Source organism: Aquarana catesbeiana, linkage group LG10, assembly GCF_042186555.1.
Source record: "Aquarana catesbeiana isolate 2022-GZ linkage group LG10, ASM4218655v1, whole genome shotgun sequence".
NCBI lineage: Eukaryota > Metazoa > Chordata > Amphibia > Anura > Ranidae > Aquarana > Aquarana catesbeiana.
Genome location: NC_133333.1, coordinates 3,039,136 through 3,063,861, shown reverse-complemented (window position 1 = coordinate 3,063,861; position 24,726 = coordinate 3,039,136). Strand labels below are relative to the sequence as shown.

Below are 24,726 nucleotides of genomic sequence, written 5' to 3'. Positions count from 1 at the left end.
CATTCTTATTGAACACACATGGGATAGGGGGCCAGATTGGGGGGGCGGACTTCATTAGGTTGAGCCGTGTTTTATTTTTCGGAAAGGCGCTGCAAATCTGTGGCTTCTTTGGCAGAGACTACAAGAGAGACCGAAGTACAAACATCCTCCAATGTGTTTCCTCATCTGATGCCCATCTCCTGCCAATCACATTGTGGTTGGTGTGGGTGGGAACCCTTCTACAATGTCACTGAACAACCATTGTCACTGCAACCCCACCCCATCCAGCCACTTTCTACCCTGGGGGAACCCTTCAATATTCCCTGGGTCTCCGGGAACCCCAGCTTAAAGGGTAGAAGTTCCACCATCCCCCAGTATTGGTCAGTGGAGAGGCTCCCCCCTTCATTATTGGTGGCCAGTCTAGAGGTGCCCCCCCCACACCTGTATTGGTGACCAGTCTAGAGGTGCCCCCCCCCACCTGTATTGGTGACCAGTGTAGAGGTGCCCCCAACAGGAACCCTGCTGAGAATGGCTGCCATGGAGAATCACACAGAGTCCTACCTATCCATAGCTTTCCCAACCATTCCTAGAATACCGACCGGGGCGCTTCTCCTATGCCCCAATAGCGGGCCGGGGCGCTCCTCCTATGCCCCAATAGCGGGCCCGGGCGCTCCTCCTACGCCCAACAGGGGGCCCGGGCGCTCCTCCTACGCCCAACAGGGGGCCCGGGCGCTCCTCCTACGCCCAACAGGGGGCCCGGGCGCTCCTCCTACGCCCAACAGGGGGCCCGGGCGCTCCTCCTACGCCCAACAGGGGGGCCCGGGCGCTCCTCCTACGCCCAACAGGGGGGCCCGGGCGCTCCTCCTACGCCCAACAGGGGGGCCCGGGCGCTCCTCCTACGCCCAACAGGGGGGCCCGGGCGCTCCTCCTACGCCCAACAGGGGGGCCCGGGCGCTCCTCCTACGCCCAACAGGGGGGCCCGGGCGCTCCTCCTACGCCCAACAGGGGGCCCGGGCGCTCCTCCTACGCCCAACAGGGGGCCCGGGCGCTCCTCCTACGCCCAACAGGGGGCCCCGGGCGCTCCTCCTACGCCCAACAGGGGGCCCCGGGCGCTCCTCCTACGCCCAACAGGGGGGCCCGGGCGCTCCTCCTACGCCCAACAGGGGGGCCCGGGCGCTCCTCCTACGCCCAACAGGGGGGCCCGGGCGCTCCTCCTACGCCCAACAGGGGGCCCGGGCGCTCCTCCTACGCCCAACAGGGGGCCCGGGCGCTCCTCATATGCTGTTCTCTGACCTGTGTATGACGACCTTCCGATCTGTCACAATATACACAACCAGATCATTTTTCATTCCTTATCACCTTTTATCATTAAATAGCCGTCCCTTCGCTCCACTCAATGACTTTGCCTAGGCTGAGATGATGTCATCAGTCTGCTGCAGGCAGGATGAAGCATTTCCTCAGTCTCCCCTCCCCCAGTGATCAGACCGTACAGTGTAACTGTGTAGCAAGTCACAAGGTGAGAGGCTGCAGCAGGGGCTGATTTGCATCAGACATCTGTGAACACCAAGACACCAGGACTTACCATCTCAGTACATGAAATACATGGTGATCTAGATGGCGCCGAAAAGCAGACAAAGGCATTGGGGGGGGCGGTCCTGTGAGAGGTAATAAATACCTGGAAGGGGGACTCTGACACATCAGACGGCCTGTATAAATATCGGAGGGCTTATCCATTTTATAGCCACAAACTAAATCCCTGTGAGATGCTGTGTAAAGAAGGGGCCACTACGCCCCCCCCCCCCCCCGCCTGCCATGAGCTGCTCCTGCTTGCACAAGCACCACGCCCCTGCTTAGTCTGCCTGCCTCCTATTGGCTCCACATGCCTGCTTCCTTTCTGGCTCGTGACCATTGCTCCGCCTCACATTGGCTCATGTGTCTGCCTCCAGCTCTCCTATTGGCTGATGTTCTCCCAGCCCCCACTCTCCTCCATCCCTCGATGACCCCTCCCCCCACCTAGCTCCTGGAGGAGGTCATGTGACACTCTGATGCCTCGGCAGGTAACCATTGCAGTGCTGTTGGCAGGAGATGACACACAGCTTCCATTGGACTAATAATACCCCCCCCCCCGCCCCGGACCTGGAAGGGGGAATGCCATGAGCGGGGCTGACATCACCGGCCTACCAACTGCCATTCCTCCTCACCCCACTGGAGGGCGACATTCAGGAGGGAGGGCGGGCGGGCGGGCTGCAGTCATGTGATGGTTGGATGTTCCTCCTGGGCGGTGCTAAAGATAGGTGGTGTCCATTAAAGAGAATTTGTGATTGGTGATATTACTAAACACTAACACCTGCGCTGATTGGGTACCGGGTGAAACACAGATGATCACCTTTTCTTATTGCAGATACATAATAAGTAGCACACTGAATGATTGTAAACCCCCTCCCCCCGCCATCTTACAGCAGGAAATGGTGCGAGGCAATTTGCAGTCATTTTTGTTTTTTATTTTAATTATTATAAAAATAAATAATGAATTAAAAAAAAAAAATTAAATAAAAGTAAGAAAAAAATAATTAAAATATTACAAACATATTATTTAATAAGGAATGAGAGATTACAATAAACAAGTTAAAAAAAAATAAAATATAAAACATTTACTTTAAAAAGTTAGAATATAATTTATTTTTAAGACTTTTTAAAAATAATTTAAAATTAAAAGTCTTTAAATATGTATTTTTTTTATTTTAATTTTTTTTTTAATGTAATAAAGTATTAAAATAAAATTATATTTGAAGACTTTAATAATAATTGAAAAAAATAAAAGTTAAAAGAATTATTATATTTGTATAAATTAATAATAAAAGAAACAAACTAAAAATAATAAATAACATTATTACATTTTTTAAATATTTTATTTTAATACTTTAATAAATGTATAAAATAAATAAAAGTTATAATAAAAAGAATTATATTCTATTGTAAGACTTTTTTTTAAAGACTTTTTTAAATAATTATTTTTAAAAACTCTTAAAATAAAATGAAACAAATTAAAACAAATAAAAGTTTATTTATAAATATCTTTTATTTTTTGTGTTCATTGTTAAAGTATTACCATAAAATATTATATTTTTATATATTTTTTCATTTTAATGCTTTCATAAATGAAACTAAAAAAAAAAAGTTTTTAATACATGATATTCTAAAAAAAATAATGATTTATAAATTACTTATATAAAAAGTATGCGGCACCAGGCTCTCCTGATGGAGGGAGACCTTGCATAGTAGAAGGTTCAGTACAGGAGGTCTGGCTCCTCCTACAAGGGGCGGTGCTGCGGGGTGGCAGATCTGCTTCCAGTGACTGGGGATCACTTCCGCCGCAGTGTCCGGAGGCGCCCTGCAGGGGGAGACAAAGCTTTTCCTCATTTCATCACCCGATCTCTCCCGAAACCTACCGAGCCTGTCACTCGGCCACGCCCCCGCCCAATCAGCGCTCTGCCGGTTGGACCGCCCAGCTGTCAGATCAGCCTGACATGGCCACGCCTCTTTCCGAACATTGCCGAGCTCCGGCGCTGATGATGCCGGCACTGGCTCCGCCCCCCGGCTGGCGGAGTTCTTTCACAGGAATGCCGGCCGAAGCTCCGTCGGGCTGAATCGGAGGCCGGGCCGAAGGTTTCCGAGTCCGTACGGAAGAAGCCGAAGTCGTGTGCCGACGCAGCCGAGGGTTTCCGGAGATCGCCGAACGCTCTTGCCGTCGCTCCGAGCTGAGCCGAAGCCGTCCGGAGATCGCCGAGTGTCCGTCCTGCCGGACTGCTGGAGGCGGACGCAGCGCCATGTTGGATGCTCCGGTCTGTGAGTGAGGAGAACCTACCGGCAACCCCCCTCCCCCCTCCCCCAACCGAGCGGCGCCCATGAAGAGCAGAACCTGAGCCCGCCGCCGCGGCCATGAGTCTCCCGCACAAAGCGGTCCTCAAATCCGCCAACCCCCCCACCGGAACCCCAACCGGGCCTCCCCCTCCCCCAACCGGCCCGCCGGCTCCGCCCACCACCGGGATCCGGGCCCTGCCCCCCCCACCCAACGCCGCCGCGTATCCTTCTGTGAGGGGGGAACCGGGGATACCTACCTACACCGGGGATACTTACCTACACCGGGGATACCTACCTCTGTACACCGGGGATACCTACCTAATACCTACCTACACCGGGGACACCTACCTCTGTACACCGGGGATACCTACCTAATACCTACCTACACCGGGGATACTTACCTCTGTACACCGGGGATACCTACCTAATACCTACCTACACCGGGGATACTTACCTACACCGGGGATACCTGTCTGTGTACACTCCCCTAAACCGGGGACACCTACCTACCTGTCTGTACACCGGGGACACTTACCTCTGTACACCCCTACCTACCTGTCTGTGTACACTTACCTCTATACTCCGGACACCTACCTCCATATATACACCGTGGACGCCTACCTCTGTACACAACCCTCCATAAACACCGGGGCACCCACTTACCTACACACCTACCTACCTGGGCCTTGCCCCCCCCCCCACGCCACGTATCCTTCTGTGAGAGGGGAACCGAGGACACTTCTATACACACACCTACCTACACTGGGGACACTTACCTAATACCTACCTGTGTACACACACCTACACCGGACACCTACCTACCTCTATACACCCCTCCATAGACACCGGACACCTACCTACCTCTGTACACCCCTCCATAGACACCTACCTACCTCTATACACCCCTCCATAGACACCGGACACCTACATACCTCTATACACCCCTCCATAGACACCCACCTACCTACCTCTATACACCCCTCCATAGACACCGGACACCTACCTACCTCTATACACCCCTCCATAGACACCTACCTACCTCTATACACCCCTCCATAGACACCGGACACCCACCTACCTCTATACACCCCTCCATAGACACCGGACACCTACCTACCTCTATACACCCCTCCATAGACACCGGACACCCACCTACCTCTATACACCCCTCCATAGACACCCACCTACCTACCTCTATACACCCCTCCATAGACACCGGACACCTACCTACCTCTATACACCCCTCCATAGACACCGGACACCCACCTACCTCTGTACACCCCTCCATAGACACCGGACACCTACCTACCTCTATACACCCCCTCCATAGACACCCACCTACCTCTATACACCCCTCCATAGACACCGGACACCTACCTACCTCTATACACCCCTCCATAGACACCGGACACCTACCTACCTCTATACACCCCTCCATAGACACCGGACACCCACCTACCTCTGTACACCCCTCCATAGACACCGGACACCCACCTACCTCTATACACCCCTCCATAGACACCCACCTACCTCTATACACCCCTCCATAGACACCCACCTACCTCTATACACCCCTCCATAGACACCCACCTACCTCTATACACCCCTCCATAGACACCCACCTACCTCTATACACCCCTCCATAGACACCCACCTACCTACCTCTATACACCCCTCCATAGACACCCACCTACCTCTATACACCCCTCCATAGACACCCACCTACCTCTATACACCCCTCCATAGACACCCACCTACCTCTGTACACCCCTCCATAGACACCGGACACCTACCTACCTCTATACACCCCTCCATAGACACCCACCTACCTCTATACACCCCTCCATAGACACCCACCTACCTCTGTACACCCCTCCATAGACACCGGACACCTACCTACCTCTATACACCCCCTCCATAGACACCCACCTACCTCTATACACCCCTCCATAGACACCCACCTACCTCTGTACACCCCTCCATAGACACCGGACACCTACCTACCTCTATACACCCCTCCATAGACACCCACCTACCTCTATACACCCCTCCATAGACACCGGACACCTACCTACCTCTATACACCCCTCCATAGACACCCACCTACCTCTATACACCCCTCCATAGACACCTACCTACCTCTATACACCCCTCCATAGACACCCACCTACCTCTATACACCCCTCCATAGACACCCACCTACCTCTATACACACACTGGACACTTACCTCTTAAGGAATCTACCTCTGTACACACACCTACCAATCCGGGCCCTGCCCCCACCCAACACATATCCTCCTGTGACTTACCAGGGACACCTACCTCCATAGACACCTACCTGGGCTCTGCCCCCACCCAACGCCGCGTATTCTGTGATTTACCGGGGACACCTACCTACATACATCTTCCACCATATATACATCGGACACCTACGTACACACCTACCTTTTCAGGGCCCTGACCCCCCCCCATGTCCTTCTGTGACTTACCGGGGACACCTACCTCCATACATAGACACCTACCTATCCAGGTTCTGCTCCCACCCAATGCTGCATATCCTTCTGTGACTTACTGGGGACACCGACTTACCTACACACCTACCTACCCCGGCCCTGCCCCCTTCCAACACGTATCCTTCTGTGAGGGGAGAACTGGGACACCTACCTGGGCCTAGGAGGTCCTTCTATGATTGGGGGAAGGGGACCTACCTATATAGATGATTGGGGACTCGCCTACCTACCTTCACACACTCCCTGGACACTTTATTAGGTACACCTGTTTGTTCAGTTGCTCGGTAACACAAATTACTAATCACACGGCAGCGACTCCCTGCATTTAGGCCTCTAGACGCGGAGAAGACGACTTGCTGCATCAGAATGGGGAAGAAAGGGGATCTGGGTGACTTTGAACGTGGCATGATTGTTGGTGGCAGACGGGCCGGTCTGAGGATTTCTGGGATTTTCACACACAACCATCTCTCGGGATTACAGAGAATGGTGGGAAAAAGAGAAAATATCTAGTGAGCGGCAGTTGTGTGGAGGAAAATGCCTTGTTGAGGTCAGAGGAGAATGGGCAGACTGGTTCCAGATGATAGAAAGACAACAGTAACTCCAATAACCTCTCGTTACATCCAAGGTATGCAGAATACCATCTCTGAACACACAACACATCCAATCTTGAAGCAGATGGACTACAGCAGCAGAAGACCACACCGGGTGCCACTCCTGTCAGCTAAGAACAGGAAACTGAGGCTACAATTGGCACAGGATCACCAAAACTGGACAATAGAAGAATGGAAAACCGTTGTCTGGTCTGATGAGTCTGGATTTCACCTCCGACATTCTGATGGTGGGGGCAGAATTTGGTGCATCAATCCATCCTGCCTTATATCACCGGTTCAGGCTGGTGGTGGGGGTGTAATGGTGTGGGGGATGGGATATCACCGGTTCAGGCTGATGGTGGAGGTGTAATGGTGTGGGGGATGGGATATCACCGGTTCAGGCTGGTGGTGGGGGTGTAATGGTGTGGGGGATGGGGTATCACCGGTTCAGGCTGGTGGTGGGGGTGTAATGGTGTGGGGGATGGGATATCACCGGTTCAGGCTGGTGGTGGGGGTGTAATGGTGTGGGGGATGGGATATCACCGGTTCAGGCTGGTGGTGGGGGTGTAATGGTGTGGGGGATGGGGTATCACCGGTTCAGGCTGGTGGTGGAGGTGTAATGGTGTGGGGGATGGGATATCACTGGTTCAGGCTGGTGGAGGGGGTGTAATGGTGTGGGGGATGGGATATCACCGGTTCAGGCTGGTGGTGGGGGTGTAATGGTGTGGGGGATGGGGTATCACCGGTTCAGGCTGGTGGTGGGGGTGTAATGGTGTGGGGGGATGGGATATCACCGGTTCAGGCTGGTGGTGGAGGTGTAATGGTGTGGGGGATGGGATATCACCGGTTCAGGCTGGTGGTGGGGGTGTAATGGTGTGGGGGATGGGATATCACCGGTTCAGGCTGGTGGTGGGGGTGTAATGGTGTGGGGGATGGGGTATCACCGGTTCAGACTGGTGGTGGGGGTGTAATGGTGTGGGGGATGGGATATCACCGGTTCAGGCTGGTGGTGGGGGTGTAATGGTGTGGGGGATGGGATATCACCGGTTCAGGCTGGTGGTGGGGGTGTAATGGTATGGGGGATGGGATATCACCGGTTCAGGCTGGTGGTGGGGGTGTAATGGTGTGGGGGATGGGGTATCACCGGTTCAGACTGGTGGTGGGGGTGTAATGGTGTGGGGGATGGGATATCACCGGTTCAGGCTGGTGGTGGGGGTGTAATGGTGTGGGGGATGGGGTATCACCGGTTCAGACTGGTGGTGGGGGTGTAATGGTGTGGGGGATGGGATATCACCGGTTCAGGCTGGTGGTGGGGGTGTAATGGTGTGGGGGATGGGGTATCACCGGTTCAGGCTGGTGGTGGGGGTGTAATGGTATGGGGGATGGGATATCACCGGTTCAGGCTGGTGGTGGGGTGTAATGGTGTGGGGGATGGGGTATCACAGGTTCAGGCTGGTGGTGGGGGTGTAATGGTGTGGGGGATGGGATATCACTGGTTCAGGCTGGTGGTGGGGGTGTAATGGTGTGGGGGATGGGATATCACCGGTTCAGGCTGGTGGTGGGGGTGTAATGGTGTGGGGGATGGGATATCACCGGTTCAGGCTGGTGGTGAGGGTGTAATGGTGTGGGGGATGGGATATCACTGGTTCAGACTGGTGGTGGGGGTGTAATGGTGTGGGGGATGGGATATCACCGGTTCAGGCTGGTGGTGGGGGTGTAATGGTGTGGGGGATGGGATATCACCGGTTCAGGCTGGTGGTGGGGGTGTAATGGTGTGGGGGATGGGATATCAGTGGTTCAGGCTGGTGGTGGGGGTGTAATGGTGTGGGGGATGGGATATCACCGGTTCAGGCTGGTGGTGGGGGTGTAATGGTGTGGGGGATGGGATATCACCGGTTCAGGCTGGTGGTGGGGGGTGTAATGGTGTGGGGGATGGGATATCACCGGTTCAGGCTGGTGGTGGGGGTGTAATGGTGTGGGGGATGGGGTATCACCGGTTCAGGCTGGTGGTGATGGTGTGGGGGATGGGGTATCACTGGTTCAGGCTGGTGGTGGGGGTGTAATGGTGTGGGGGATGGGATATCACCGGTTCAGGCTGGTGGTGGGGGGTGTAATGGTGTGGGGGATGGGGTATCACCGGTTCAGGATGGTGGTGGGGGTGTAATGGTGTGGGGGATGGGATATCACCGGTTCAGGCTGGTGGTGGGGGTGTAATGGTGTGGGGGATGGGATATCACCGGTTCAGGCTGGTGGTGGGGGTGTAATGGTGTGGGGGATGGGATATCACTGGTTCAGGCTGGTGGTGGGGGTGTAATGGTGTGGGGGATGGGATATCACTGGTTCAGGCTGGTGGTGGGGGTGTAATGGTGTGGGGGATGGGATATCACCGGTTCAGGCTGGTGGTGGGGGTGTAATGGTGTGGGGGATGGGATATCACCGGTTCAGACTGGTGGTGGGGGTGTAATGGTGTGGGGGATGGGATATCACCGGTTCAGGCTGGTGGTGGGGGTGTAATGGTGTGGGGGATGGGATATCACCGGTTCAGGCTGGTGGTGGGGGTGTAATGGTGTGGGGGATGGGATATCACCGGTTCAGACTGGTGGTGGGGGTGTAATGGTGTGGGGGATGGGATATCACCGGTTCAGGCTGGTGGTGGGGGTGTAATGGTGTGGGGGATGGGATATCACCGGTTCAGGCTGGTGGTGGAGGTGTAATGGTGTGGGGGATGGGATATCACCGGTTCAGGCTGGTGGTGGGGGATGTAATGGTGTGGGGGATGGGGTATCACCGGTTCAGGCTGGTGGTGGGGGCGTAATGGTGTGGGGGATGGGATATCACCGGTTCAGGCTGGTGGTGGGGGTGTAATGGTGTGGGGGATGGGGTATCACCGGTTCAGACTGGTGGTGGGGGTGTAATGGTGTGGGGGATGGGGTATCACCGGTTCAGGCTGGTGGTGGGGGTGTAATGGTGTGGGGGATGGGATATCACCGGTTCAGGCTGGTGGTGGGGGTGTAATGGTGTGGGGGATGGGATATCACCGGTTCAGGCTGGTGGTGGGGGTGTAATAATGTGGGGGATGGGATATCACCGGTTCAGGCTGGTGGTGGGGGTGTAATGGTGTGGGGGATGGGATATCACCGGTTCAGGCTGGTGGTGGGGGTGTAATGGTGTGGGGGATGGGATATCACCGGTTCAGGCTGGTGGTGGGGGTGTAATGGTGTGGGGGATGGGATATCACCGGTTCAGGCTGGTGGTGGGGGTGTAATGGTGTGGGGGATGGGATGTCTCCGGTTCAGGCTGGTGGTGGGGGTGTAATGGTGTGGGGGATGGGGTATCACCGGTTCAGGCTGGTGGTGATGGTGTGGGGGATGGGGTATCACCGGTTCAGGCTGGTGGTGGGGGGTGTAATGATGTGGGGGATGGGATATCACCGGTTCAGGCTGGTGGTGGGGGTGTAATGGTGTGGGGGATGGGATATCACCGGTTCAGGCTGGTGGTGGGGGTGTAATGGTGTGGGGGATGGGATATCACCGGTTCAGGCTGGTGGTGGGGGTGTAATGGTGTGGGGGATGGGATATCACCGGTTCAGGCTGGTGGTGGGGGTGTAATGGTGTGGGGGATGGGGTATCACCGGTTCAGGCTGGTGGTGGAGGTGTAATGGTGTGGGGGATGGGATATCACCGGTTCAGGCTGGTGGTGGGGGTGTAATGGTGTGGGGGATGGGATATCACCGGTTCAGGCTGGTGGTGGGGGTGTAATGGTGTGGGGGATGGGATATCACCGGTTCAGGCTGGTGGTGGGGGTGTAATGGTGTGGGGGATGGGATGTCTCCGGTTCAGGCTGGTGGTGGGGGTGTAATGGTGTGGGGGATGGGATGTCTCCGGTTCAGGCTGGTGGTGGGGGTGTAATGGTGTGGGGGATGGGATGTCTCCGGTTCAGGCTGGTGGTGGGGGTGTAATGGTGTGGGGGATGGGATGTCTCCGGTTCAGGCTGGTGGTGGGGGTGTAATGGTGTGGGGGATGGGATATCACCGGTTCAGGCTGGTGGTGGGGGTGTAATGGTGTGGGGGATGGGGTATCACCGGTTCAGGCTGGTGGTGGGGGTGTAATGGTGTGGGGGATGGGATATCACTGGTTCAGGCTGGTGGTGGGGGTGTAATGGTGTGGGGGATGGGGTATCACCGGTTCAGGCTGGTGGTGGGGGTGTAATGGTGTGGGGGATGGGATATCACCGGTTCAGGCTGGTGGTGGGGGTGTTATGGTGTGGGGGATGGGATATCACCGGTTCAGGCTGGTGGTGGGGGTGTAATGGTGTGGGGGATGGGATATCACCGGTTCAGGCTGGTGGTGGAGGTGTAATGGTGTGGGGGATGGGATATCACCGGTTCAGGCTGGTGGTGGGGGTGTAATGGTGTGGGGGATGGGATATCACCGGTTCAGGCTGGTGGTGGGGGTGTAATGGTGTGGGGGATGGGATGTCTCCGGTTCAGGCTGGTGGTGGGGGTGTAATGGTGTGGGGGATGGGATGTCTCCGGTTCAGGCTGGTGGTGGGGGATGGGGTATCACTGGACAATGAGGTCTCTGTACTCCAATGGTCTCCACACTCACCACATCTCATCCAATAGAGCACTTTTGGGATGTGGTGGGACGGGAGATTTGGCATCATGGATGTGAAGCCGATAAATCTGCAGGAACTGTGTGATGTTATCAGATCTCTATGGAGGAGAATCTCTGAGGAACTTTTCCAACACCTTGTATGTACGCCGGACACCTACCTATCCAGACCCTTCCTCTTATCTACCGGGAGCCACCTACCTCTACAGACCCCTACCTATGGAGATGAAGGAGGCCGACCTACCACCCACCGGGGGTCCTTCTATGTACGGCCTGTGAGTGGATATACACCTACCTACATATCGGGGCTCTTCCTTCTATTATCTCCCGGGAGGGCGGTATCTACCTATAGACAGGGGGGGAGGGGGGGGTACCTACCTATAGACAGGGGGGGAGGGGGGGGTACCTACCTATAGACATGGGGGGAGGGGGGGGTACCTACCTATAGACATGGGGGGAGGGGGGGGTACCTACCTATAGACATGGGGGGAGGGGGGGGTACCTACCTATAGACATGGGGGGAGGGGGGGGGTACCTACCTATAGACATGGGGGGAGGGGGGGTACCTACCTATAGACATGGGGGGAGGGGGGGGGGGTACCTACCTATAGACATGGGGGGAGGGGGGGGGGGGGTACCTACCTATAGACATGGGGGGGGGGAACATAACCACAACTTACCTTCATATACCTACCAACCTCTCTGTACATCGACCACCAGGGGTCCTTCTATGGGGGGATCTTCCTCTACATACCTTGTACATCCACCTACCTACATATACGGAGGGGGGGTATATATATACCTAGTTAGAAATATATATGTATACATTATGTGTACCTACCTCATATATATATATATTAGAGCTGCATGATTCCGGCCAGAACGAGAATCTGGGTTTTTTGTTTTTTTTCTTAGAATAAAGATCACGATTCTCTCGGTGTAAAATCTTTCACATTCTACATAAAAAAAAAAAGAATTAGGTGAATGTTAGTTGTTTTTTTTTATTAAAGTAATTTTCCTCCCAAAAAATTGCGATTTGAGCGATCGCTGCACAAATACCGTGTGACAACCACCATTTTATTCTCTAGGGTCTCTACTAAAATATATGTATATATAATGTTTGGGGGTTTGAAGTAATTTTTTAGCGAGGGGAAAAAAAAAAAACTTTTAAAACTTGAAAACAACAAATGTCAGAAAAAGGTTCAGAGGTTAAACTTCCCGATTTACACTCTGAAGTCTTTTCCATTCATCTAAAAGGACAAATTGTTACAATGTTTCCACTTCACTTCCTGTGATAAAGAATGTTGTGATTCTTGGCAGACGGCTGTCAGAGTAGAGAGAACTCTCTGCATAGAAAGAATCGGGAAATACTTTAATATCACAAGGGGGAAAAAAATCGTCATACCGATTCTTAACGATCGTGCAGCTCTAATGTGTACCTACCTCATATATAACTCTATATATACCTACCCACTCCAATTATACTTACCTGCTATAGACACACCTACCTAGATACACCTTCTTCAGCCTGTGGACACCTACCTTCCTATTTACACCCACCTTATATATACCTACCCCCTATATATATCTCTCCCCCTCCCCCCCAGTACATATCTAACTGCTCACCCAATGGGTACCTACCTCTCCTGTGCACATATACATTCATCCCACTATATACACACAGCACATGCCTACCTCCCTAGGGGTACCTACCTCCTATGTATGGGTATATTTATTATGCACCTACTTACCCACCCCTTACACATTATACATTTATCTACTGTCCCCTCCCCCCCTATAGTATGTGTACACCTCCTGTGCCTACCTACCTCGCTCCTGTGTACACGCCCCATGTACCTACCTCACTCTGTATACACACCCCATGTACCTACCACACTCCTGTGTACACGCCCCATGTACCTCACTCTGTATACACCCCCCATGTACCTACCTCACTCTGTATACACACCCCATGTACCTACCACACTCTGTATACACACCCCATGTACCTGCCTCACTCTGTATACACACACCCCATGTACCTACCACACTCTGTATACACACCCCATGTACCTGCCTCGCTCTGTATACACACACCCCATGTACCTACCACACTCTGTATACACACCCCATGTACCTGCCTCGCTCTGTATACACACACCCCATGTACCTGCCTCGCTCTGTATACACACACCCCATGTACCTGCCTCGCTCTGTATACACACACCCCATGTACCTACCACACTCTGTATACACACCCCATGTACCTACCACACTCTGTATACACACCCCATGTACCTGCCTCGCTCTGTATACACACACCCCATGTACCTACCTCGCTCTGTATACACACACCCCATGTACCTACCTCGCTCTGTATACACACACCCCATGTACCTACCTCGCTCTGTATACACACACCCCATGTACCTACCTCACTCTGTATACACACACCCCATGTACCTACCTCGCTCTGTATACACACACCCCATGTACCTACCTCGCTCTGTGTACACACCCCATGTACCTACCTCGCTCTGTGTACACACCCCATGTACCTGCCTCGCTCTGTGTACACACCCCATGTACCTGCCTCGCTCTGTGTACACACCCCATGTACCTACCACACTCTGTATACACACCCCATGTACCTGCCTCGCTCTGTGTACACACCCCATGTACCTGCCTCGCTCTGTGTACACACCCCATGTACCTACCACACTCTGTATACACACCCCATGTACCTGCCTCGCTCTGTGTACACACCCCATGTACCTGCCTCGCTCTGTGTACACACCCCATGTACCTGCCTCGCTCTGTGTACACACCCCATGTACCTGCCTCGCTCTGTGTACACACCCCATGTACCTACCACGCTCTGTGTACACACCCCATGTACCTACCACGCTCTGTGTACACACCCCATGTACCTACCTCACTCGGGGCCCCATGTACATCGTGTTTTTGTTGCTCGTAGCAACCATCTTTCTCCTCCCTTTTCATTCTATAGGCTACAGTAGGAGGAAGAAGTTGGTTTTCATGATGACCCCTCCCCTTTAATGCATTGTAGCTCTGTGATTGGCTGAATGTTGGAGCGGGTCCCGCCTTCCCAGCACACAGGATTCGATTGTCAGCTCCTGTGCCGTGTTCTGTCATCAGAGGACACCTCCAGTAAGGTGTGTGGGAGTCCTCTGGCAACCTTGGCAACAGTACCCTGGAATTGCCCCCCGGATCTGTGACCCCGGGGGGGTCCCGTCTGATGCCGGAGGGCGGCGGGTCGCTGATCCTTCGAGATCCGGACAAAGTAAAGATCTCCAGCGCAGAAGCAGGTAAGTGTCCCTATTGTGGTGAGATCTGACCGGGAGCTCCCTGAACAAGTCAGAGTTCCCCTTTAAGAAGTGATTGTGGGTGGAGCTTATCTGAGGGTAAGGTGATCGATGATGTCATGAAGTCCAGTATGAGGATCTACAGAGGGGGGAGGGGCACTCGGAACACAGACTGATCCCCTCCCCCTCCCCTTGTCATCACCGGTTCTCTGTGCTTCTCTATAGCAGGCAGATCATGGCTGGTGGGAGGGGCTTCCTGAGAACATCCCCAGCCTCAGTACTCTGATGTAAGCAGTGGGAGGAGTTATGAATATATCAAAATGCCTTGATGGGAGGTGTCAGTCTGGAGGAGTGGGCGTTCCTAGGCAGGCTGTATTTGCATAGGTAACGCCCACATGTGATGCTGAGCTCTGTGATTGGAAGAAGTGAATCCAAGGAATGAAAGTTTCGGTAATGATTGGTACAGTCTGATCACTGGGGGAGGGGAGACTGAGGAAATGACTCCTCCTGCCTGCAGCAGACTGATGACATCACAGCCTAGGCGGAGTCATTGATTGGAGCTGTAATGGTGATTTGTTTTCAGGGATTCGGCTGTTATAGATGTTGCGGCATCGTGTCAGCCAATCACCATCGCTCCTGATCTCCAGGAGAACCGCCAATGAGATCCATCTTTGGGGGATGTCTGCTGTCACATGATCTGTCCTGAGATGCACCCTGAGGCAGGAGACTGCATTTTCCTCTGCTGCAGTTCAGTAACACGGCGGACAGATCTTGTCCCTCCCCCAGCCTGTGATTGGATAGTGAAAGGAGAAGCAACGGAGCAATGAACTCCTCTCTCTATCACTTTCCTCCTTTCAGCATGCTTTTTTCACTCTAGCACAGCTAATTGGCTCCTTGTGCTGCTTCTCCCTCTCCCAGTCTGAGCTGTGCTGTGCAGGAACAGGAAGAGGCGGATCCCGAGTCATGGAATGTGTTGGGGGCGGGGCAATGTTTTGTTACAATGTATTTCTGCATTCCCTTTAATCTTTGTATCGTCATTGGAATTTCCCTGAGTGTTCAGTGTACACAATGTGGAGGTGACGGCGGTTGAGGGGTGGAAATGGCGGTTGGGGGGCGGAGATGATGGAGGTAATGGTGGTTGAAGGGCAGAGATGATGGCGTTTGGGGTGGAGATGATGGAGGTGACAAGGGTTTGGGGGGGCTGAGATGATGGAGGTGACGGCGGTTTGGGGTGGAGATGATGGAGGTGACGGTGGTTGAGGGGCGGAAATGATGGAGATGATGAAGGGCGGCACAGTGGTGCAGTGGGTAGCACAGTGGTGTAGTGGGGGGCACAGTGGTGTAGTGGGTAGCACTCTCGCCTAGCAGTAAGAAGGGTCGCTGGTTCGAATCCCAACCATGACACTATCTGCATGGAGTTTGCATGTTCTCCCTGTGTTGGGTTTCCTCCGGGTTCTCCGGTTTCCTCCCACACTACAAAGACATGCTGGAAGGTTAATTGGATCCTGTCTAAATTGTCCCTAGTACGTATGAATGTGAGTTAGGGACCTTAGATTGTAAGCTCCTTGAGGGTATAGGGACTGATGTGAATGTATAATATATGTGTAAATATATGTAAAGCGCTGCGTAAATTGACGGCGCTATATAAGTACCTGAAATAAATAAATAAAATAAATAAAATAAAATGAAGGTGACGACGGTTGAGGAGCGGAGATGGTGGAGGTGATGGCGAGTGGGGGCGGAGATAAAGGAGGTGATGGCGGCTGAGGGGTAGAGGTGACGGCGGTTGGGGGGGCGGAGATGATGGAGGTGGCGGTGGTTGGGGGGCGGAGATAATGGAGGTGACGGTGGAGATGATGGAGGTGACGGTGGTTTGGGGTGGAGATGATGGAGGTGACGGCGGTTGAGGGGCGGAGATGATGGAGGTGACGGTGGAGATGATGGAGGTGACGGTGGTTTGGGGTGGAGATGATGGAGGTGACGGCGGTTGAGGGGCGGAGATGATGGCGGTTGGGGGGCGGAAATGTTGGAGGTGACGGCGGTTTGGGGCAGAGGGGAGGTGGCTGGGGGGGGGGCGCAGATGATGGAGGTGACGGCGATTGGGTGCGGAGATGATGGAGGTGACGGCGATTGAGGGGTGGAGGTGACAGCGTTTGGGGGGCGGAGATGATGGAGGGGATTGAGGGGTGGAGGCGATGGCGGTTGGGGGGCGGAGATGGTGGAGGTGACTGCGGTGACGGCGGTTGGGGGGCGGAAATGATGGCATTTGGGGTTGAGATGACGGAGGTGACGGCGGTTTGGGGTGGAGATGACGGAGGTGAGGGCGGTTTGGGGTGGAGATGATGGAGGTGAGGGCGGTTGGGGGACGGAGATGGAGGTGACGGCAGTTGGGGGACGGAGATGGAGGTGACGGCAGTTGGGGGACGGAGATGGAGGTGACGGCAGTTGGGGGCTGGAGATGGAGGTGGCGGCGGTATGGGGTGGAGATGATGGCGGTGCGGGCGGTTGGGGGGCGGAGATGATGGAGGTGACGGCGGTTGGGGGGCCGAAGATGGAGGTGGCGGCGGTATGGGGTGGAGATGATGGAGGTGGCGGCGGTCGAGGGGCGGAAATGTTGGAGGTGACGGCAGTTTGGGGGTGGAGGTGGTGGAGGTGACGGCAGTTTGGGGGCAGAGGTGGTGGAGGTGACGGCGGTTTGGGGGTGGTGGAGGTGACGGCGGTTTGGGGGCGGAGGTGGTGGAGGTGACGGCGGTTTGGGGGCGGAGGTGACAGCGGTTTGGGGGCGGAGGTGGTGGAGGTGAAGGCGGTTGGGGGGGCGGAGCTGATGGAGGTGAAGGCGGTTGGGGGGGCGGAGCTGATGGAGGTGAAGGCGGTTGGGGGGGCGGAGATGATGGAGGTGAAGGCGGTTTGGGAGGCGGAGATGATGGAGGTGAAGGCGGTTGGGGGGCGGAGATGATGGAGGTGACAGCGGTTTGGTGCAGAGGTGACGGCGAAGATGATGGAGAGCTTGATGTGGTAAATTGGGGGAGGGGGGGGGTGACGGCGATTAAGGGGACGAGATGATGGAGGTGAAGGCGGTTGAGGGGCGGAGATGATGGAGGTGACGGTGGAGATGATGGAGGTGACGGTGGTTTGGGGTGGAGATGATGGAGGTGACGGCGGTTGAGGGGCGGAGATGATGGCGTTTGGGGGGCGGAAATGTTGGAGGTGACGGCGGTTTGGGGCGGAGGGGAGGTGGCTGGGGGGGGGGCGCAGATGATGGAGGTGACGGCGATTGGGTGCGGAGATGATGGAGGTGACGGCGATTGAGGGGTGGAGGTGACAGCGTTTGGGGGGCGGAGATGATGGAGGGGATTGAGGGGTGGAGGCGATGGCGGTTGGGGGGCGGAGATGGTGGAGGTGACTGCGGTGACGGCGGTTGGGGGGCGGAAATGATGGCATTTGGGGTTGAGATGATGGAGGTGACGGCGGTTTGGGGTGGAGATGACGGAGGTGAGGGCGGTTTGGGGTGGAGATGATGGAGGTGACGGTGGAGATGATGGAGGTGACGGTGGTTTGGGGTGGAGATGATGGAGGTGACGGCGGTTGAGGGGCGGAGATGATGGCGGTTGGGGGGCGGAAATGTTGGAGGTGACGGCGGTTTGGGGCGGAGGGGAGGTGGCTGGGGGGGGGGCGCAGATGATGGAGGTGACGGCGATTGGGTGCGGAGATGATGGAGGTGACAGCGATTGAGGGGTGGAGGTGACAGTGTTTGGGGGGCGGAGATGATGGAGGGGATTGAGGGGTGGAGGCGATGGCGGTTGGGGGGCGGAGATGGTGGAGGTGACGGCGGTGACGGCGGTTGGGGGGCGGAAATGATGGCATTTGGGGTTGAGATGATGGAGGTGACGGCGGTTTGGGGTGGAGATGATGGAGGTGAGGGCGGTTTGGGGTGGAGATGATGGAGGTGAGGGCGGTTGGGGGACGGAGTTGGAGGTGACGGCAGTTGGGGGACGGAGGTGACGGCAGTTGGGGGCTGGAGATGGAGGTGGCGGCGGTATGGGGTGGAGATGATGGCGGTGCGGGCGGTTGGGGGGCGGAGATGATGGAGGTGACGGCGGTTGGGGGGCCGAAGATGGAGGTGGCGGCGGTATGGGGTGGAGATGATGGAGGTGGCGGCGGTCGAGGGGCGGAAATGTTGGAGGTGACGGCAGTTTGGGGGTGGAGGTGGTGGAGGTGACGGCAGTTTGGGGGCAGAGGTGGTGGAGGTGACGGCGGTTTGGGGGCGGGGGTGGTGGAGGTGACGGCGGTTTGGGGGCGGAGGTGACGGCGGTTTGGGGGCGGAGGTGACGGCGGTTTGGGGGCGGAGGTGACAGCGGTTTGGGGGCGGAGGTGGTGGAGGTGAAGGCGGTTGGGGGGGCGGAGCTGATGGAGGTGAAGGCGGTTGGGGGGGCGGAGATGATGGAGGTGAAGGCGGTTTGGGAGGCGGAGATGATGGAGGTGAAGGCGGTTTGGGGCAGAGCTGATGGAGGTGAAGGCGGTTGGGGGGCGGAGATGATGGAGGTGACAGCGGTTTGGTGCAGAGGTGACGGCGAAGATGATGGAGAGCTTGATGTGGTAAATTGGGGGGGGGGGGGTGACGGCGATTAAGGGGACGAGATGATGGAGGTGAAGGCGGTTGGGGGGGCGGAGATGATGGAGGTGAAGGCGGTTGGGGGGGCAGAGATGATGGAGGTGACGGCGGTTTGGGGGGCGGAGATGATGGAGGTGACGGCGGTTGGGGGGCCGAAGATGGAGGTGGCGGCGGTATGGGGTGGAGATGATGGAGGTGGCGGCGGTCGAGGGGCGGAAATGTTGGAGGTGACGGCAGTTTGGGGGTGGAGGTGGTGGAGGTGACGGCAGTTTGGGGGCAGAGGTGGTGGAGGTGACGGCGGTTTGGGGGCGGGGGTGGTGGAGGTGACGGCGGTTTGGGGGCGGAGGTGGTGGAGGTGACGGCGGTTTGGGGGCGGAGGTGACGGCGGTTTGGGGGCGGAGGTGACAGCGGTTTGGGGGCGGAGGTGGTGGAGGTGAAGGCGGTTGGGGGGGCGGAGCTGATGGAGGTGAAGGCGGTTGGGGGGGCGGAGATGATGGAGGTGAAGGCGGTTTGGGAGGCGGAGATGATGGAGGTGAAGGCGGTTTGGGGCAGAGCTGATGGAGGTGAAGGCGGTTGGGGGGCGGAGATGATGGAGGTGACAGCGGTTTGGTGCAGAGGTGACGGCGAAGATGATGGAGAGCTTGATGTGGTAAATTGGGGGGGGGGGGTGACGGCGATTAAGGGGACGAGATGATGGAGGTGAAGGCGGTTGGGGGGGCGGAGATGATGGAGGTGAAGGCGGTTGGGGGGGCAGAGATGATGGAGGTGACGGCGGTTTGGGGCGAAGATGATGGAGAGCTTGATGTGGTAAATTGGGGGGGGGGGGGGGGTGTGACGGCGATTGAGGGGACGAGATGATGGAGGTGACAGCGGTTGGGGGCGGAGATGATGGAGAGGTTGATGTGGTAAATTGGGAGGGGGGGGGGTGACGGCGTTTGAGGGGGCGAGATGATGGAGGTGAAGGCGGTTGGGGGCGGAGATGATGGAGGTGACTGCGGTTGGGGGCAGAGATGATGGAGGTGACAGCGGTTGGGGGGCCGGAGATGATGGAGGTGACGGCGGTTGGGGGGGGCGGAGATGATGGAGGTGACGGCGGTTGGGGGCGGAGATAATGGAGGTGACGGCGGTTGGGGGGGGGGGCGGAGAAGATGGAGGTGACGGCGGTTGGAGGGGCGGAGATGATGGAGGTGACGGCGGTTGGAGGGGCGGAGATGATGGAGGTGACGGCGGTTGGAGGGGCGGAGATGATGGAGGTGACGGCGGTAGGGTGGTGCGGAGATGATGGAGGTGACGGCAGTAGGGTGGTGCGTTGATGATGGAGGTGACGGCAGTTGGGGGGGCGGAGATGATGGAGGTGACGGCAGTTGGGGGGGCGGAGATGATGGAGGTGACGGCGGTTGGGGGGGCGGAGATGATGGAGGTGACGGCGGTTGGGGGGGCGGAGATGATGGAGGTGACGGCGGTTGGGGGGGCGGAGATGATGGAGGTGACGGCGGTTGGGGGGGCGGAGATGATGGAGGTGACGGCGGTTGGGGGGGCGGAGATGATGGAGGTGACGGCGGTTGGGGGGGCGGAGATGACGGCAGTTGGGGGCTGGAGATGGAGGTGGCGGCGGTATGGGGTGGAGATGATGGCGGTGCGGGCGGTTGGGGGGCGGAGATGATGGAGGTGACGGCGGTTGGGGGGCCGAAGATGGAGGTGGCGGCGGTATGGGGTGGAGATGATGGAGGTGGCGGCGGTCGAGGGGCGGAAATGTTGGAGGTGACGGCAGTTTGGGGGTGGAGGTGGTGGAGGTGACGGCAGTTTGGGGGCAGAGGTGGTGGAGGTGACGGCGGTTTGGGGGCGGGGGTGGTGGAGGTGACGGCGGTTTGGGGGCGGAGGTGACGGCGGTTTGGGGGCGGAGGTGACGGCGGTTTGGGGGCGGAGGTGACGGCGGTTTGGGGGCGGAGGTGACGGCGGTTTGGGGGCGGAGGTGACGGCGGTTTGGGGGCGGAGGTGACAGCGGTTTGGGGGCGGAGGTGGTGGAGGTGAAGGCGGTTGGGGGGGCGGAGCTGATGGAGGTGAAGGCGGTTGGGGGGGCGGAGATGATGGAGGTGAAGGCGGTTTGGGAGGCGGAGATGATGGAGGTGAAGGCGGTTTGGGGCAGAGCTGATGGAGGTGAAGGCGGTTGGGGGGCGGAGATGATGGAGGTGACAGCGGTTTGGTGCAGAGGTGACGGCGAAGATGATGGAGAGCTTGATGTGGTAAATTGGGGGGGGGGGGGTGACGGCGATTAAGGGGACGAGATGATGGAGGTGAAGGCGGTTGGGGGGGCGGAGATGATGGAGGTGAAGGCGGTTGGGGGGGCAGAGATGATGGAGGTGACGGCGGTTTGGGGGGCGGAGATGATGGAGGTGACGGCGGTTGGGGGGCCGAAGATGGAGGTGGCGGCGGTATGGGGTGGAGATGATGGAGGTGGCGGCGGTCGAGGGGCGGAAATGTTGGAGGTGACGGCAGTTTGGGGGTGGAGGTGGTGGAGGTGACGGCAGTTTGGGGGCAGAGGTGGTGGAGGTGACGGCGGTTTGGGGGCGGGGGTGGTGGAGGTGACGGCGGTTTGGGGGCGGAGGTGGTGGAGGTGACGGCGGTTTGGGGGCGGAGGTGACGGCGGTTTGGGGGCGGAGGTGACAGCGGTTTGGGGGCGGAGGTGGTGGAGGTGAAGGCGGTTGGGGGGGCGGAGCTGATGGAGGTGAAGGCGGTTGGGGGGGGCGGAGATGATGGAGGTGAAGGCGGTTTGGGAGGCGGAGATGATGGAGGTGAAGGCGGTTTGGGGCAGAGCTGATGGAGGTGAAGGCGGTTGGGGGGCGGAGATGATGGAGGTGACAGCGGTTTGGTGCAGAGGTGACGGCGAAGATGATGGAGAGCTTGATGTGGTAAATTGGGGGGGGGGGGTGACGGCGATTAAGGGGACGAGATGATGGAGGTGAAGGCGGTTGGGGGGGCGGAGATGATGGAGGTGAAGGCGGTTGGGGGGGCAGAGATGATGGAGGTGACGGCGGTTTGGGGCGAAGATGATGGAGAGCTTGATGTGGTAAATTGGGGGGGGGGGGGGTGTGACGGCGATTGAGGGGACGAGATGATGGAGGTGACAGCGGTTGGGGGCGGAGATGATGGAGAGGTTGATGTGGTAAATTGGGAGGGGGGGGGTGACGGCGTTTGAGGGGGCGAGATGATGGAGGTGAAGGCGGTTGGGGGCGGAGATGATGGAGGTGACTGCGGTTGGGGGCAGAGATGATGGAGGTGACAGCGGTTGGGGGGCCGGAGATGATGGAGGTGACGGCGGTTGGGGGGGGGCGGAGATGATGGAGGTGACGGCGGTTGGGGGCGGAGATAATGGAGGTGACGGCGGTTGGGGGGGGGGGGCGGAGAAGATGGAGGTGACGGCGGTTGGAGGGGCGGAGATGATGGAGGTGACGGCGGTTGGAGGGGCGGAGATGATGGAGGTGACGGCGGTTGGAGGGGCGGAGATGATGGAGGTGACGGCGGTAGGGTGGTGCGGAGATGATGGAGGTGACGGCAGTAGGGTGGTGCGTTGATGATGGAGGTGACGGCAGTTGGGGGGGCGGAGATGATGGAGGTGACGGCAGTTGGGGGGGCGGAGATGATGGAGGTGACGGCGGTTGGGGGGGCGGAGATGATGGAGGTGACGGCGGTTGGGGGGGCGGAGATGATGGAGGTGACGGCGGTTGGGGGGGCGGAGATGATGGAGGTGACGGCGGTTGGGGGGGCGGAGATGATGGAGGTGACGGCGGTTGGGGGGGCGGAGATGATGGAGGTGACGGCGGTTGGGGGGGCGGAGATGATGGAGGTGACGGCGGTTGGGGGGGCGGAGATGATGGAGGTGACGGCGGTTGGAGGGGGGCGGAGATGATGGAGGTGACGGCGGTTGGAGGGGCGGAGATGATGGAGGTGACGGCGGTTGGGGGGGGCGGCGGAGATGATGGAGGTGACGGCGGTTGGGGGGGCGGAGATGATGGAGGTGACGGCGGTTGGGGGGGGGGCGGAGATGATGGAGGTGACGGCGGTTGGGGGGGGGGCGGAGATGATGGAGGTGACGGCGGTTGGGGGCCGGAGATGATGGAGGTGAAGGCGGTTGGGGGGCAGAGATGGTGAATGCGGTTGGGGGCCGGAGATGATGGAGGTGAAGGCGGTTGGGGGGCAGAGATGGTGAAGGTGGTTGGGGGCCGAGGTGACGGCGGTTGGGGGCCGGAGATGATGGAGGTGAAGGCGGTTGGGGGGGCGGAGATGGTGAAGGCAGTTGGGGGGCAGAGATGATGGAGGTGAAGGCGGTTGGGGGGCGGAGATGGTGAATGCGGTTGGGGGCCGGAGATGATGGAGGTGAAGGCGGTTGGGGGGCAGAGATGGTGAATGCGGTTGGGGGCCGAGATGATGGAGGTGAAGGCGGTTGGGGGGCGGAGATGGTGAAGGTGGTTGGGGGCCGAGGTGACGGCGGTTGGGGGCCGGAGATGATGGAGGTGAAGGCGGTTGGGGGGCGGAGATGGTGAAGGCAGTTGGGGGGCAGAGATGATGGAGGTGAAGGCGGTTGGGGGCCGGAGATGATGGAGGTGAAGGCGGTTGGGGGCCGGGGCCGGAGATGGTGAAGGCGGTTGGGGGCCGGAGATGGTGAAGGCGGTTGGGGGCCGGAGATGGTGAAGGCGGTTGGGGGCCGGAGATGGTGAAGGCGGTTGGGGGCCGGAGATGGTGAAGGCGGTTGGGGGCCGGGAGATGGTGAAGGCGGTTGGGGGCCGGAGATGGTGAAGGCGGTTGGGGGGCCGGAGATGGTGAAGGCGGTTGGGGCCGGAGATGATGGAGGTGAAGGCGGTTGGGGGGCTGAGATGGTGAAGGTGGTTGGGGGACGAGGTGACGGCGGATGGGGGGGCGGAGATCATGGAGAGCTTGATGTGGTAAATTGGGGGGGGGGCGGAGGTGACGGCGGTTGGGGGGGGCGGAGATGATGGAGGGCTTGATGTGGTAAATTGGGGGGGCGGAGGTGACGGCGGTTGGGGGGGCCGCAGATGATGGAGAGGGCTTGATGTGGTAAATTGGGGGGGGGGGGTGACAGCGATTGAGGGGGTGGAAATGATAGAGGTGACAGCTGTTGGGGGGGCGGAGATGATGGAGGGCTTGATGTGGTAAAATTGGGTGGGGGGCGGAGGTGACGGCAGTTGGGGGGGGGCGGAGATGATGGAGGGCTTGATG

General features: G+C 57.5%; 1 protein-coding gene across 1 annotated transcript in view; it reads left to right on the top strand.

Moving 5' to 3' along the window:
* Positions 1-3,776: 3,776 nt before the first annotated feature.
* The window catches only part of EIF4G3 (eukaryotic translation initiation factor 4 gamma 3), a gene marked incomplete in the record, with an annotated part of 86,864 nt that continues 65,914 nt past the window's right edge, over positions 3,777-24,726 (top strand). The window contains 1 exon segment of the mRNA XM_073601479.1: positions 3,777-4,061. Coding sequence (XP_073457580.1) covers positions 3,919-4,061 — 143 coding nt within the window.